General features: G+C 39.8%; 1 protein-coding gene across 1 annotated transcript in view; it reads left to right on the top strand.

Annotated features, from left to right (window-relative positions):
* The window catches only part of LOC149241778 (uncharacterized), a 259,142-nt gene that overhangs the window by 144,142 nt on the left and 99,075 nt on the right, over positions 1–15,925 (top strand). The window contains exons 9-10 of the mRNA XM_089370654.1: positions 8,208–8,276; positions 8,660–8,798. Coding sequence (XP_089226780.1) covers positions 8,208–8,276; positions 8,660–8,798 — 208 coding nt within the window. The remainder of the gene's footprint in view (positions 1–8,207; positions 8,277–8,659; positions 8,799–15,925) is intronic.

The following is a 15,925-nucleotide window of genomic DNA, read 5'->3' on the forward strand; positions in this document are numbered from 1 at the left end:
ATGAGCTCGCTAGAAGATTGGAAGACGAAGAGGAGGATTTTGCTATGATTTCTCATTTCTCGCAGAGTACTATCAAAGAGGATGGATGGTACGTGGACAGTGGTGCGACGAAGCATATGACAGGGTCACAAGATATTTTTGAGACTCTAGCTGGATGGGACTCGAAGTTGCACATGGTGTTGGGCAACAAGAGTCAGTTGGAGATCCGAGGATCAGGTGTTGTGCCATTCAGAATGGAGACAGGATGTATGATGGTGTCCAGGATGTATTGTTTGTACCAGGACTCAGATATAATGTGCTCTCTGTCTCGATGATGGAGAAGAAGGGATTTGAGGTCTTGTTCCAGGATGGAAAGGCAAGACTTAGGCTCAGAGGCTCTAAGTTTGATGGGATTGTACTCGGAGTTAGAGAGCATGGTCTCTACAGGTTGACTGTCAACCCTGAGGATCATGGAAAGAAGTAGGAGCAAGTACAAATGTAGGTTCTAGAGAAGCAGGAGCAAGTGTAGGTGCAGGTGCAGGCTTTAGAGGAGAAGGCACATGTTCCCAAGAAGAAGGTACACTTTTCTGAGAAGGTCCAGGTTCCAGAGACTCAGAAGGAGTCTAGTTCGAGAGGGAGCTTGCAGATTTAGAGGGAGACTCTGCAGCCCAAGAAGAGCGCATGGTCAGTGGTGAGAAAGGGTGCTCCTACAACTGCCAAGAAGGAATCATGGAAAGAGTGGAAGATGTTACAAGATAAGAAGAAGAAGAAGGTTGCTTCTGGTAGTGACAGCGACACTTCTGAGAAGGGCGTAGTTCACCATACAGGGATTGCTACGATTGTGAGTGTCAAGAGTTGGGCAAGTGTTGCGAGTAGTGATGATGATGACGAGATACTTCCTAGTCTTGGAAGTACCTCCCTCGCTAAGAGGGAGTGTTGAATTGTGTAGCTTGGGAGGTACTCCAAGCCCTATGGTTCAGGGTTTGGAGGACAAATCGCCACAAGGGCAACTTGTAAGCTTGGAACCCAGGTGCGGGGTTTTGGCACCCATCGTGTTTTTGGGGCAAAACCATGATGGATTCACGACATGTGATCGATGAGGATGATAGTGCTCAGAAAGACGATTCCAACGCATCGAAAATCATAATTCGAGTTGTCGTTAGAGAGATGAATTTTTGAAGTTAATATAATTATTATTGGGTGTCAAGTAGGCCGACTTGAAGAACCCAATGGATGTGTTGCTTCAAACATGACATTTTGGAAGCCCTTCTTATGCATATAAGTAAGAGGTAATTGGAGTGTCATTTCACTCGTCCAAGAAGCGACATCTTTCATAGTCTACACATCAAGAAAGCCAAATCGATTGTGGGCAACGTGAGTGCAGGAGCGCACGAGTACAAGAATGTGAGTGCAGGAACGTGTGGGTGTAGGAATGTGCGAATGGAGGAATGCGAGTGTAGGAACGTGAGTATAGGAACGCATGAGTGCAGGAACGCACGAGTGTAGGAACGCGAGTGCAGGAACAAGCTAGGTATGTATTGTATTGATGTGTTAAGGTTGAATTGATGCTAGTGGATGATGTCCTAGGAGAGGACAATTTAGAAGCCCGTGGGAGCCATTTGGAGGACTTTTTGTGATGGTCAAAAGTCTATCCTAGGAGCAGATCTTGCAGTGAAGAATTGGGCATCATTGGTTTGTTGGAGGGTAATGTGTTGATAGACCAAAGTAGCCCTAGAGCAACATACAAGAAGGATGTTGGATGTTGCGTGATTGGGTGAAATTTGGAGCCTAATGTGCAACAGTTTGAGGGACAAAAGTGACTTATAGATTGGCAGATTGGAGCTCAGGTATTGGCCAACCTAGAGAGCAGATTGGATGAGCTCGTGTTCATTGTAGTAGACGTGACTTGCAATAGTGATAGGAGGCAGCCCTCCTGGAGTCTCGATGTGTAGTGGCCTTGATGGACTAAGGCACTACTAGTGAGCAGTACGGGTGCGACGGACCGACAGGACAAGATACGACATAGAAGTGTTGCAACCAAGTTTGTCATTGTATCTTGTAACCATAGACTATTGTATTTATCAGATTTGGATTAATATAATGAAGATTGGTGATTGTACATTATTGTACAATTTTGTTTAAAACTGTGTATCATTGTGCGTATTGATTTACTGCTTTATATTTCCGCTATGCAAAGTAGTTTATGGTTGAGATTCTTGGTTTGGTAGCGTCAGTGATTTTAAGACTCTAACCTAGACCCAAGGTCATGGAAATTGAACAACAAACACTCCTTTTCGTTTGATGTATATTTTCGATGACTGTACTATAATGATCAATTTTACTTTACTGCACAATCACATCGTTAAGATATAAAGGCTAGACTTCTTCAATGACTACTGATAGTGATCATCATTTCAGAGGCCTTATTCAATCCAAATCTCAATGACAGTAAGAGTCTGTTCTCAATATAGGGTGATTGAAACCATGACCGCAAAAATCGTTCTGTTGCAAAATGATAATGGGATTATTCAAAACTAGACCATTGCATTAAAGCCCTTGCTCAAATTTAAACAACAAAAGGTTTGTTCTTATGTTAGTTTTTGTAGCATCGGACGTGTTCTAGCCACGAAACTTGGTGGAGAGGCTAGAATACATGAGATCTCCAAAACCTAGAAACCGTTTTTGGAAATTCCACCTAGAGATGGCTTAATTAGATTATGAGTCGATTTTTAAATATTTCCCAAGTCTAAACTTAGGGAATATGATAATTAATCAAAATTAATTTAGTCAAGGTGAGAATTCTCTAGAATGTCACACGGATTGATCCATAAATGATCTGAGCGATCGATTAAGATTTAATCTTGGCCGTTGGAGTCCCAACATGAAGCTATAAGAAGGGATCAATGTGGTGATGGAGAATACACCAGAGTCACTTTAGAATTCGATTTTCCAAAGTAGCAAGAGTCATTTGCCGAAGAGTTCGAGCTTCAGTGAAGAAGCAGAGACAGAGAGGGGTAGGGACAGTGAGACTGGAGGAAGTTTTCTAGATCCAACGAGTACATTTGTAGAGAGGCTGAGATTTCTCCAAGATGCTACATAGAGCCTCAAGAAGCCAGCTTGATTTGCTGAATAGGGCAGACATTTTCATTTCTAGAGGTTGGGAAGAGTCCCAGAGTGTCAGAGAGATAGTTTCCCGATGAACAACAGTCAAGACAACTAGAATAACAATTAGTTTGGGCAACAGTTGCAGCAGGTAGCATAAGGTTGACATAGAGCTTGCGCAGGCCTAGTTGGATGACTTGCTTTTCAGAAGCAGTTCAATGCCAGAATTGCCTAGAGTGAGTAATTTCCCTCTAGTATTTTTGCCAGTATTTTTCTTTATAGGATTGCCAGATTTCGACATCCAGATTATTGTACTCAGATTTTCTCACTGCTGCATAATAATAAAACTGTCAGTTACTACACCAGTTTTCCCAAGTTGGGTTTTTTTGGGGACTTTTGTCCAAAAATAACGGTGTCATATTTTTATGTATGTGTGCTAGATTTTCTTAGATTCCAGCGCTATTTTCTTCTGCAATATTTTATTTGTGAAGGTTGTAGTTTGATTTATTTGATATTTGCTGTAGCCAATGTCACATGGTTCGGGTTCGAGTTCAGGTTCGACAATGATTGGGTTCGGTTTGAGTTCGAATTTTTTGATGAGGTTCGCTATTAGGTTCGTCTATATATATAAACATATATTAATTTAAAATGAATTATAGGATAAAATAGTAACAAATCAACATCAATAAACATAAAATATGCTATCACAAACTTGGAAACTGCAAGGCTAAAATACAAGCTTGAGTTGTGACATGAAGTTATGAGTTTTGATCTATGGACTTGGTCATTGGCTATGAGGTTCGATGAGGTTCGTCGAACCTCAAAACATTTTTGAGGTTCGCCAAAATTCGAACCTCAAGGTTAAAGTTCGACGAACCTTGTGACATAGGCTGTAGCAGATAAATTGTTAAAATGATGAACAATTAGAAAAATAAATTCCAGTTGTTGCAATATGATTTCAGTTTTGAAATTTTCACATAGTATCAAAGCATGAGTGATTAGTCGGGAAGCTCAAAAGCGGAGGTGAGAATTTCTCTGTCAGTGGGAGCAGTAGGCTGAAATTCTCAGAGACATCGCAATACCCAGACAGGCAAGCCAAATTGCTAGGGTAGAAATTCGATTCTTAGTTGTGGGGTTGCAAAAAAGTCAAGTTGCTTGGGACAATGATTCCAATAGTTGGAGGGAGCAGCAACAACTTAGATTTTCACTGAGCAGATTCCTTGGTTGGACGCAGAGGGTTTTGTAGTAGTTGAACCAACGTCGGGTGGAAGAGAAAAGCACAAACAACAGAGGGAACATTTTTCTCAAGGAACTTCGAGTCTCAGAAGTTCGATTTTCCAGGCAGAGTGGCAGTAGCAGCTAGCAGATTTGCGCATTTCAGAAGGGAGTGTGAGTAGCAAAGCAACAACCAAACATAAGGAAAGAGGGAGTTTTCGACAAATTCAGAGATGGCCACAACAGGGCTTAATGAGCAGGATAGGTTGGATGGTGCTTCCAACTACGTCATCTAGAAGGCTAGGATGTCTTTCCTTTTAGATGAATATGGCCTGAAATCCTGCATAGATAATGTGGTGGCAGTTCCCCAGGATGCAGATCAGCTCAAAGAATATAGGAAGGAGATGGCGAAGGCGAAGCGGTTGATCTTGGATGGAGTTCGAGATCATATAGTCTCACTATATGATCTAAGGCATCAAAATTACCAGTGTTCTATGGGGTTGTGTCCCCCCACCTGGGGGTCAAGTTTCCTAGCTCCCTCGCGCTCCGTGGACTTCGGGACAAGAAGGGGACGTTTCCACCCGCTCCGAAAAAACAGGGTATGCGAGGAAACTTGAAGGGGTCGTTTCCCTAGAAAAAATTCACAATTTTTTTTTTATGGAACAAAAAAATCGTAATTTTTAATATTTGTTGACCGACTGTGAAGGGTTTACATTATGTTCATTTCACATTTCATTTTCTGTTTGCTCCTTCGTTGAACTGAACACTGCCGCCATCGCCAAGCAACCTTCTGTCTGCTCCTTCGTTGAATGGAACGCTGCCGCTCATGTATCAGACTTGACTTTTATATTATTCAATATTCAATGTTCATAGTTGGAAGTGGAACATCAATATGGTTTAAAGTTTAAAGTTTAAAACTTTAAACATTTATAATTTTATAATTTATTTTCATTGTGCATTGTTAGTAAGTTAGTAGACTAGTAGTTACACTATACAGTTACAAAATTACATGTATGATGTATGATTATAATTTATATGATAATGATATCAATGATCATGCTTTTTGTTTTAAATTTGTTTCAGTTATATGATTCATCGATTTATATTTTATATTTATAAGTTTTTAAGACCCCGACGTCCCCCCACGTTTCCTAAAAATTGGTGGGGAGCTTTTGCATAGGCTGCTCCTGCGTATCCCCACTCCCTCGCCTCCTTGTACCCGAAACTTGGTGGAACATTGCTTACTCAGTAAGATTTAGCGAATCTTTCACATCCATAGACTCCATCATCCAAAGGTCTAGGCACTAGCCTATTCAAATTGGTCACATATCAATTCATCCCCAAACTAAATTTTTGCTCTCTTTTTCTAATTTAAGCCCTCTTAAGGATAAGTGATCAATTAGGGCTTGGTGCAAATTAGCTTAGAGGAAGAGTCTTAGCTTGTGGAAGGATTCAACATTGAGGGAAGACTTGGTTTCCTCAAAGTCAACCTACCTTAGTGGTCAATCTCATCATTTCAAGCCCTAATTCTCTTGCCCTACGAAAACCCTAGTTTGCAAAGCTTCAAGTTGAGGGCTTATTGAAGGGTTCTCTGTTCCATTTGATTGTTGATATCTAATGGGGGAAACCTTTTCTTAGCCTATTGACTCTAGAACAATCCATTTGGTTTGCTATTTCTCAAGCCCTAAGTCAATTGTGCCCTAATTTGGCCTGATTGTAGGATGCGAGTTACTTTTCACTTGCTTGATGAGCCCCGTCCTTAAGAAGAGGCATCCTCTATAATCCATTTGTCACCTTGATCCTTGAACCTAACATCTCTCATAGGTGACCTCTCTAATGGGAAGCCTCCCGTTGGTGAAAGTCCATAAAAAGTAGGGGGTACTGGCTGTGGTGACAGTGGGCCACACCTCATTTTTGTCACTTAGTCTATTGCACCTTGCTTGCCTTATAGAGCAGCCCTTTACAAGACTTGCTAGATTTTGAGGCAACAGTTCCAAATGAAATATCCATTTGGGAGGTTACTTTGTTGAACAAATTCTTGTTCCTTAATTCCATGAGCATATTTGGCTCTTGAGATTTAGCCCCCGTAGGGCCCTTGGAGAACGAAGTCACCTTCGAAATTTTTTCTTGTGAAAATCACTGAATCCAACACATCATAAACCCCTACTGCAATTACTAGCTTACACTCTCCTACTTGTTCTTTACATTAACAAGTTATTTAATCGCATAAACATCGAAGTAAACACTATTTCAGCCTTAACAGATATACATATCATGCATTGAAATAAACGGAAACAATAACACAAGGGACACCGTTATTTTTGGACAATCGTCCCTAGAAAAACCCAATTCGGGAAAATCGGTGCAACATATAGAGGGTTTGTATTATTAAGCAGATTTCGTGAATACAACTAGGGTGCCAGAAATGGCTCACCCAATAGAGAATATCCTTGGCAGTAGTACCTCTATCCGAAGACAGATATTCCGGCAAATCAGCAACCAGATGATCAAACCCCACAACGACTCCTGCTGTTCCCTATGCTGGACAGTGAAAGCTGCTCCAAGCACTGCTCAGGAACTGCGTCACTCCTCTAGGAGCTGCGTCACTCCTCCAGGAGCTGCGTCACCCTATCCCAGCTCAGAATCTGCTGATCTGCTCCCAGTCTGCCCCACAGAATCTCCCTAGCGCTGCCTCTGAAGCCCTCTACGGCTTTTGTGTCAGCCTCTACGACCCTCTGTGTCCTCTGCGTCAGCTCCTATGGCCTTTGCATCAGCCCTTCTAGGGCATGCGCTGTCTCTCCTGGCACTTCACTGCCTCTCTGCTATGTATTCTTCAGCCTTGGATGGAAATCCCTCGCTGAATTGCTCCTCACTGCAACTGATCACTAACTTGATTTTCTCAGCAAACCTCGCCCAAAAATCGAATTCTTGATCTCTCTTGGTGTATCTCCAATTGACCCTCAAGCCTCCTCTTATACTTTTCCTGTTGACGATTCAACGGCTGAGATTAAGTCCCTAATCAACGGCTAAAATTAGAACTAGCTTGATCCTCGTCACTTAGAACTTTCTCACCCATATTATATTAATACACATTACTATTTATATTTTCCGAAATTTAGACTTAGGAACCCATTAAAAATATTAATGATTTTAATATCTCTTCATTTGGGTAGAATTTCTCCAAACGATTTCTGGGTCTTGGAGATCTCATGTGCCTTAGCCTCTCCACCGAATTTCAAGTCTAGAGCACATCCGATGCTACCCAAGATCAACATTTCCTACCGAGAGCGACATTATGGTTTATTAGGTTTCTGAATCCTGCCTTTGAGGGGCCTGCTTAGAGGAAGCTTCTTTGAATGCTAATTTTGTGTTTAAACACTTTGATAGGCTCTTCAAGAATAGAGGAAGTGAAGATTGAGATGACATTAAGAAAGTTTCCTTTTAAAGTGCTTGTTATGAGTGCCATTATTATTTTCTTGCATGATAATATATATATATATATATATATATATATATATATTGTACTTTCTATATACTGCATTTCTCCCTACATACCTGTTTGGGGGGATCATGTTTCCATGATGTTCCTGTTTTCAAAAACTGTATCTTTTTCCTAGTTTTGTGCAACTTAAGTTTTTAACCTTTTCCCTACAAATTATGATAGGAATTGTACTCTGCCTCTATAAATGTTTTTCGTTACAATCCTTGTGACTTGTTTATGAAACTGTAATTTTATTTTTGATAGGGATAGATAACTGGCTTTATTGGAGCTTGGACAGGTTTGAAAATATTGTTTTTTAAATATCTGAATTACTAGGGGCTGAAATGTGATTATGCTGGTTAACTTGTTTATTGAACTCTAAATTTCTGCTGGACAAGTAGTTGATTATGCATAAATGGTTCTTTGGCAGATATCAAAGAATTGATTTTCGCATACCTAAATCCCTGAGGGACTGTGAATATGCAAATTCAAAAGAAGAGTAAGTTCCTCAGGATTGATTCCTTCCTACTATTGAAATATTGGTCTAGAGTAATTCAAGTTACAACAGTGTATTGTTTGTATTATGTAAATTGACATAAAATGTTTTAGTTCATTTAATGGTTAAGTGAAACAACAAACGTGATAGCTTAAGAGGATTTGATGAAAGAACACAGTTGTTAAACTCTCTTCCATTGTAAGTTTGGAGTCTGCAGTAATTCAAGTTACAACAGTGTATTGTTTGTATTATGCAAATTGACATCAAGTGACTAACAAACTTGGTAGCTTAAGAGGACTCGATGAAATAGTATAGTTGTTAAACTCTTCCATTGTAAGTTTTGAGTGTAACTAATGGTGGAAACATATTTATATTCTAAATTGTAGTGAGAAAATATCTTGGAAGGATATCTGCGCCTTTAAAGTTGTTCCCCACAAAAAGTTCTCCTCCTTGCAGCTTTATGACTTGCAAGATGAGTACATTCAAGAACAAATCAGAAGGCCTCCGGAATGTACTACCTGCAGGGTGAGTGCCAGATTATCTATAGTTTGATTTTCCTACAGTATCAAATTGATAACACTTTAATTTCTATGTTTATTTGTGATCCAATGAAAGCATTTAAATCATTACAGCTACACAATGGAAGGAGTGAATAAAGAGAGTATTCCAATTTTTTCTAGTTCAGCTTTTGATATTCCAAAAATACAAGAGATCTTGTGAAATTGCATTTGAATATAAACTTTTTAAAAGAATAGATATTGCTGTTATGATGTGACGAGAGAACGCAATGAACCTTTTTGAATTTACTGGCTCCACCATTTCTTGGCTGCTTATGTATTTTTTGCTAGTCCAGACTCCATGGAATATTTTCTTCTTTTGTTGATGTTCATTGCCCTCTTTAGCATCCAAGATTCTAAAAATATCTGAGGAAAGTACAGCTACAGCAGTTGAAAGGGTCTACAGTTGTAAGGAGGTCACATGACAGCAGTTTTATCCAGCCACTGAAATGCTTAATCCGGTGCTGGCATGATGTGATAGTAGTAATTTTGTTAATAAAATATTCACATAGCAGTATGGAGAGGTTGCTTTAGACAGTTAAAAAGGGTAAATTTCTTAACTGAAAGAAAAGCCTTTCAAACAACAGTTTATTTCCATCCATCTACCTTAGTTTGACTTTATCTATCAACAACAGTTTGACTTCATTTCAAACAGCAAGTTGATACCCAGTGAATTGAGGTAAAAATAGTCAATTAGAAACAAACATCAGATGTTGACCTCTTGCTGTTGGTAGACATGACAAGGAAGGATAGGCTTGTTAGGATATTAAGTTCAACTTGGTGTCATGTGTCTATTAGGTAAAAGTCTGATTCTTAGTGTGTTTCTTTCATATGTGCTGTCACCTAAAGTGTACACCTAAGGTGCAACACTCAGAGTAGGCTGTCACTTTGATTCCTACTCACTCTGTTTAGAGTCTCTCCTAGCTAAGTCAAGGGGGATAGTCCCTAAGGATGATTAATGAAGGAAAACTTGTTGAAGCAACAGGTCTAGGAGATCTAAGGGCAAGACAATTATTATTAGTGCAACTTGATTATGATTAGAGCGAGTGTGAATATTTATGAGCAATGTGTTTTAAGATGGATTCAATTAAGATCGATGAGACAAATAAGAAATAATTATGATAGACCACTGCTTTAACACAGATGAAATGCAAACTCTAAACTAGTGTGATGCAAGATCTTGGTTAATTTTGGTTATATGCCTATTCTAGGTGAAGCCTTCTCCTCAATTGCTTTGAAATTAGTTACAAACAAGGTTGTAGAGAGAACCATTGGGGAAAGAGGCTAAGACCTCATTAACGATACCTCCCTAGGAGCTCTAACCATACAAGTGCCTCTGTACCTGTAAGGGATTGCCCACAATAGAACTGCAAGGTCACCTATGCTAACCGTGAATGGGGGTCTAACTTCTCAAATTGAATGGTGGAGAAGGTGTGCATAACTTTCTATTCAACCAAGCTTAGGTTTGGAGGTAAATTTTAACCATTCAAGTCGATCTCTCGGATGAGAATGCAAATGTGTTAAATTGGCAACTAGGGCCAAACTCCATGTGGGTCAGCTTATTTATGGCAGCTGATATTTTTATTGGATCCCTCTCGTCGAGAGGTGTAGGATTGATCCAAAGATCATCCGATTCCGATAAGTATTTATGGAGATATGAATTTATTTTGTTTATGTAATTATAGTCAAGCCGACCAGCTCTTATGTAGGCTCTAGAAGCCCAACCGACGTGTCTATTCAACCTCTACATTTTTAGTATAAATAAGAGAGGATTTGATGTCATTTATAAGCACATTCTACATGTGAACTCCTCCTCTCCACGTCTTGGGTTTTTGGAGAAGGAGAAGACACAAAAGAGAATACGTTGGATGCCCTAGCTGCAGTAGAAAGAGCCGCAGTCAATAAAGGTTGTAATGTTCTCAGATGCATAAATATTAATACGCAGGTCAGAGGATCTATCTGTCACCTAGCCGCAGTCTCAAAGGAACAAAGAACAGTGGCAGTAAACCGCAGTCAACAGGAGTTAAGAAGTCATAGATCAGTGGATCCAAGGTAACTGCAGTAAGCCGTAGAAGCCGCAGTCATGTAAGGTAACTGCAGTGAGCCGCAGTAGCTGCAGTCACGTAACATAACCGCAGTGAGCCACAGTAGCCGCAGTCACGTAAGGTAACCACAGTGAGCCGCAGTCACGTAAGGTAGCCGCAGTCATGCATCAAAGGTCTGTCTGCACATCAGATGGTTTAAGGACAGAAAGCTCGGATGGCTTGAAAGAGCTAGAAAGTGACTTCGCATCTCAGGAAGCAAACATACTTGAAGTGGCATAAAACAGTAAGACAAACTTGGCATATTGGTGAGACGCAGCATCAATGGTGACAGTGATAATGAGTCTCATATTCATGACAGAGGCAGTAACCATCACAGTCTCGGCCTAGATGAAAGGTAAGATCACAATCTCATTAGATCTACTTCATAAGCAATCTATGTGATGTAAAGAACTTAGAACCCTTACTGTTCTCCCTGTCTCGGATTAATGGAGATCACTATGATCCTTAAGGTACAACCTCAGTCTCAGCATAAATATCTTACACAATCATGTTGAAAAGGATTTTTGGAAATTACTGGAAGTCTGGGCACAATGAGAAGCAGTTACAAAGGTTTCAAGCAATGTCAAGAGCTGCTATAGTAATGACAGTGATAGTTACAGCATAATGGAAGAAGCTATGCCAAGAATGATCAGTGACAAAGTCATGATCTAGTTCTTGTAAGATCATGATCTCCTTGAAGATGCAGAGATCACCTCTGTGGTAATTTCAAGGGACAATCATGGTACAATAATGATGTTATCAATGATGGTAGCTGTACTGAAAACATCAGTGATGCAGCAGTAAGACAGTGATGATGGATGTTGTAGGATGAGGACAGCATAACATACATTAAATGCAGATCAGCAATATTAGGTGCAAATCTGGGACAAAGAGTAGCTCAATGATAGGAGCAACCCAATGACAGTTGAGCGAGTCACCTTAGAGAATCAGTTGAAGCAATATGTCTTCAACTGATCTCATGCGGATATCAAAAGTCAAAGTGTTGACTTCTATTGTAAATGTACTCTCTCTCTCTTTCTCTGCTGAACTTTGAAGATAAAAGAAGATTTGATCAAAGGGTTTCCCCACACATTGTGGGGTTTGTCCCTGGCTTGCGCCATATCTTGTGTCCTCTTGTCTTGGCTTGTCTTCTGCGTTTTATATTTATGTTCTATCTGCAGTTTATCGTAATGATGATGTGATTGCTAACTGTGAAAATTTAAATAAATTGCTCTAGCATAGAACATACCAAAAATTAACAAAATGGGATCACAATTATGAGAAGTGTTTCAACATGAACAATATAAATATAGTTGCAACCAAGATATTCAAATATTGCTTATCAACCCAAGATTACAAGATGCCAATTACAATTAGAGAAACACTTCAAAGTTACTTAATGAAACAATGAGAGCAATGATGTTTGATTACTTATATGTGCCTATTAGGGTTATGTTGACGGTGTTGGAAATCCATCAACTAAGGGGGTCTCCCCGATGTGAAGTCCCAATTAGACCTCACATCGTTTGGAGTAGGAGCCCCATCCAGAGTATCGACCCGACCACCATAACTTAAAGGTTTGCCTTAGGTGCAATGAATAACATAAGAGAGTATGCACATAACCTTTGAAATCAGCAAGAAAGTTGACACTGTGAAACACCAATTGCAATGTGTAAAAGGAGGCTTTCACGAGAGGGAAGTAAGAGTGAGTCTCTAGAAGGAAAGTAATAGTACTATCCTAAGAGAGGCACACGAGAGCAAGGAAAGATTCGTTAGTTATCTAGCGAAATAGTTCACATAGACACAACGAACATTAAAGAAAATACAACACACATTCAACAAGATAAGTACCAAAGCCAATGAAGTAGTTCAATTTCCTTAGTACATATGAACAAAACATATACCGCAAACATCTAAAGAATAGTCTTACAATATTCACAATACATGCATGAAAATGTGTTGGCTCAGCGAGCTTCTGATTATTAGGTGAAAGATCCAAGTACACAGTTACAATGGCGAGCTACTAACTCGAGTAGTGGAACATTAAGTCACTTCTTGCTTCTCCAAAGAATGATCTTCTCTCCTATGCTAAGCTAGAGAAGCCAAGGCTAGCTCTCCAAAGGCTAAGTCTCCAAAATCCCCTTTGCTTGAGTTATGAGGGTGTATTTATAATAAGAGCGATGACCTTTCATATCCCCTATGACTCTTGAGTTACCCTCATGACTCATGGACTTCTAATGTGACCTTTTGAATTTTCCTAAAGACTCTTTTGTCCATATATGACTATGTGACTTTTCATATTACACATGGATTTTCACACATTACATTTTGTCCTTTCCTTTTAATAATTACATCATTACATCCACAAATGATGTGGCAAGGCACATGGACACACATGACATTGTGATGGCACTGGTACAAGTCATAACTTGACAATGATATGGACTCCATGATGAAGTGGCAATGCCAAGTTGTTCCTGCTACTGCTTTGTCTTCAATCTTTGTGAGAGGTCTGTACAATACTTCATCTTCATGAAAGATCTGGTTTGTTCTTCCTCTTCACCTTCCAAGGGGTTGAAAATAGGGAGTCTTCACTATGACCTTGGTCTTCCAACTTCTGTCGCAATCTATTATCGCTTCATCTTCTTGTTCAATGATCAATCTGTCTTTACTGCTTCATAAGTGTCTTGTAGCATTGTGTCCTTCGTGTTAGGATATAGTACCTGCAACTAAACATCACTCATGACAAGATGACATCAATCTGGTGTTGAAATTTGGTACCGGAGGACAGGTGGTTCCCTTAGGCTTTGATCTTTGGCCTAGGGAAAAGTGTCCAAAATAATTTAATTTTTCTCCTAAAGTAACTTTATAATTTTTATAAAGTTAAATCTAATTTAAAAGTGACTTTAAGTGATAAAGTTACTAAGTCTAATTTTAAAGTGACTTTTATAAAGTCAATGAAAAATTAGAAAGGAAAAGTGACTTTGGAAATAAATGACTAAGTGGGTCTTTATTAAAGTGAGGTGAATTAAAAATAAAAAGTGAGATTTAAATGAGCATTTAATCTCAGCCTTAGATCTCAATCTATTTCCGCCATTGGATTTAGGGATCACTCAAAAATCACTTGGATCATCCAAAAGTCACTTGGGGTTAGATTAAAGGAGGAAAATGAGGAAAAGGTCATTCATTCTTTCATGAGCATATTGGGAGAAGGAGAGCAAGAGAGCAAGAGAGATTTCTGAGCAGGGAGGAGAAGGAGACAGCAGCTTGGCACACATTCCAAGGCAGCGGTTGAGCAGATTTGTACAGCTGATTCAGCACACAGTGAAAGGTAGATTTTGGCACGATTTTCTAGAAATTCGTACAGCTGGTTTGCATAGAAATCGAGGAGTGGTTTGCACAGAAATTGAGGAGCAGTTTGCTGTTTTTTTTGCACGCAAATCAAGGTCCGTACAACGCATTTAATGCAGGCCGTACAACAACATTTAATGCTAAAAGTGGGCACGAAAATCGAGGAGGCCGTACAGCATTTATTGCTGTCCTGTTTGCTGTAATTTCCAGTTTGCTGTGAGTCATGGGAAAAGAGATAAGTTGTAAATTCGCTTGCTGATTTTTTGCTGAATATTTCTTACTGTAAAAATGCAATTTTCAGAAATAAAGAAGAGCTCTCAAACTGGTTTTCCCCAAGAGTTGTAGGGGGTTTTTCCAGGGTCACATTGATAAAAAATTTCAGTGTTTAAATGTGTTTTAATGGCTGTTTATTGCTGCTGATTTTTTTATTTCTGCAATTTCAGCATTTTGTAAAATTTCCAGAATTTAAGTTTTCAGCAAATTTATTTTTTCCAGCTTGTTAAATGTTTGGTTATGGGAAATGACATTTAACTATATGGGAGAAATAAGGAGAAACTGAAAACCGGGGTGGGAAAACAGAAATTTCTACATGGTATCAGAGCTTGAGTGCTGAAGGGCAGTTTGGGACAACAAAAGGAAAAATTATAGCTGCTGATTTTTCACTCAGAAAATTCCAGCAAGCTGATTTTTTCATAAACAGCGGTTTTATCTTTACTACAGCAGTGCTATTTTTCAGTTTTAGGACATCAGGATGTCATTGGGATTGAGGGTGGAGGATAGGCTGGATGGGCATACAAATTACAGCGTTTGGAAGGAGAGAATGCAAATTATCTTTGAGGAGACAGAAGTCTGGGATATCATGGTGCATACCACACAGAACCCTGTTGTTGTGCCTACTGATGCTACTCAGTTGACAGCTTATAATAAAAAGAACAACAAGGGTAAGAGGCTGATTCTAGACAGAATCAAAGACCATTGCATTCCTCATGTGAGAGGAAAGAGCAATGCCCATGAGATGTGGACAACATTGTCCAATCTCTACCAGAGTACCAATGAGAACCGAAAGATGGTCCTGAAGGAGAAGCTGAAGAACATTAAGATGGGTAATGATAGTGCAGCTGGATATCTCACAAAGATTACTAATGTGAGAGATGAGTTGGCAGCGATTGGAGAGGCCATTCCACCCACTGAGTTGGTGCGGATTGCAGTGAATGGCCTCCCCCGTTCATGGTTGAACTTTGCTGATGGGGTTTGTGCACGTGAGACCCTTCCCACATGGGAGAGGTTTTGGGATGATTGCATTCAGACAGAGATCAGGAAAGGTCAGCTTGGGGCAGCCAAGCCAGTTGAGCAGGATGAGGATGTAGCACTGGTGGCAGGAGGCAAGAAAGGCAAAGGGAAGAAGCATGCTTCCACAAGCAGTGGTGGGGGCAAAGGCAAAGGTAAAGGTAAACAGGGGAACACACAAAAGGACTATTCCAAGGTGAAGTGTTGGAATTGTCAAAAGATGGGACACTATGCAGTTGTGTGTCTGGAGAAGAAGAAGAAGAAGGGGAAGAACCAGGACGTGGCAGCTTCAGTAGAGATTGAGGACTTTGCAGATCATTTTGATCGGGAGTTTGCGTTCACTACGTGTGAGTCCTCTAGTGCAGGATCACCT

The sequence above is a fragment of the Pinus tabuliformis genome, chromosome 8, assembly GCF_031772625.1.
Source record: "Pinus tabuliformis cultivar Carrire ecotype Pingquan chromosome 8, CPIR1, whole genome shotgun sequence".
In the NCBI taxonomy this organism is placed as follows: domain Eukaryota; kingdom Viridiplantae; phylum Streptophyta; class Pinopsida; order Pinales; family Pinaceae; genus Pinus; species Pinus tabuliformis.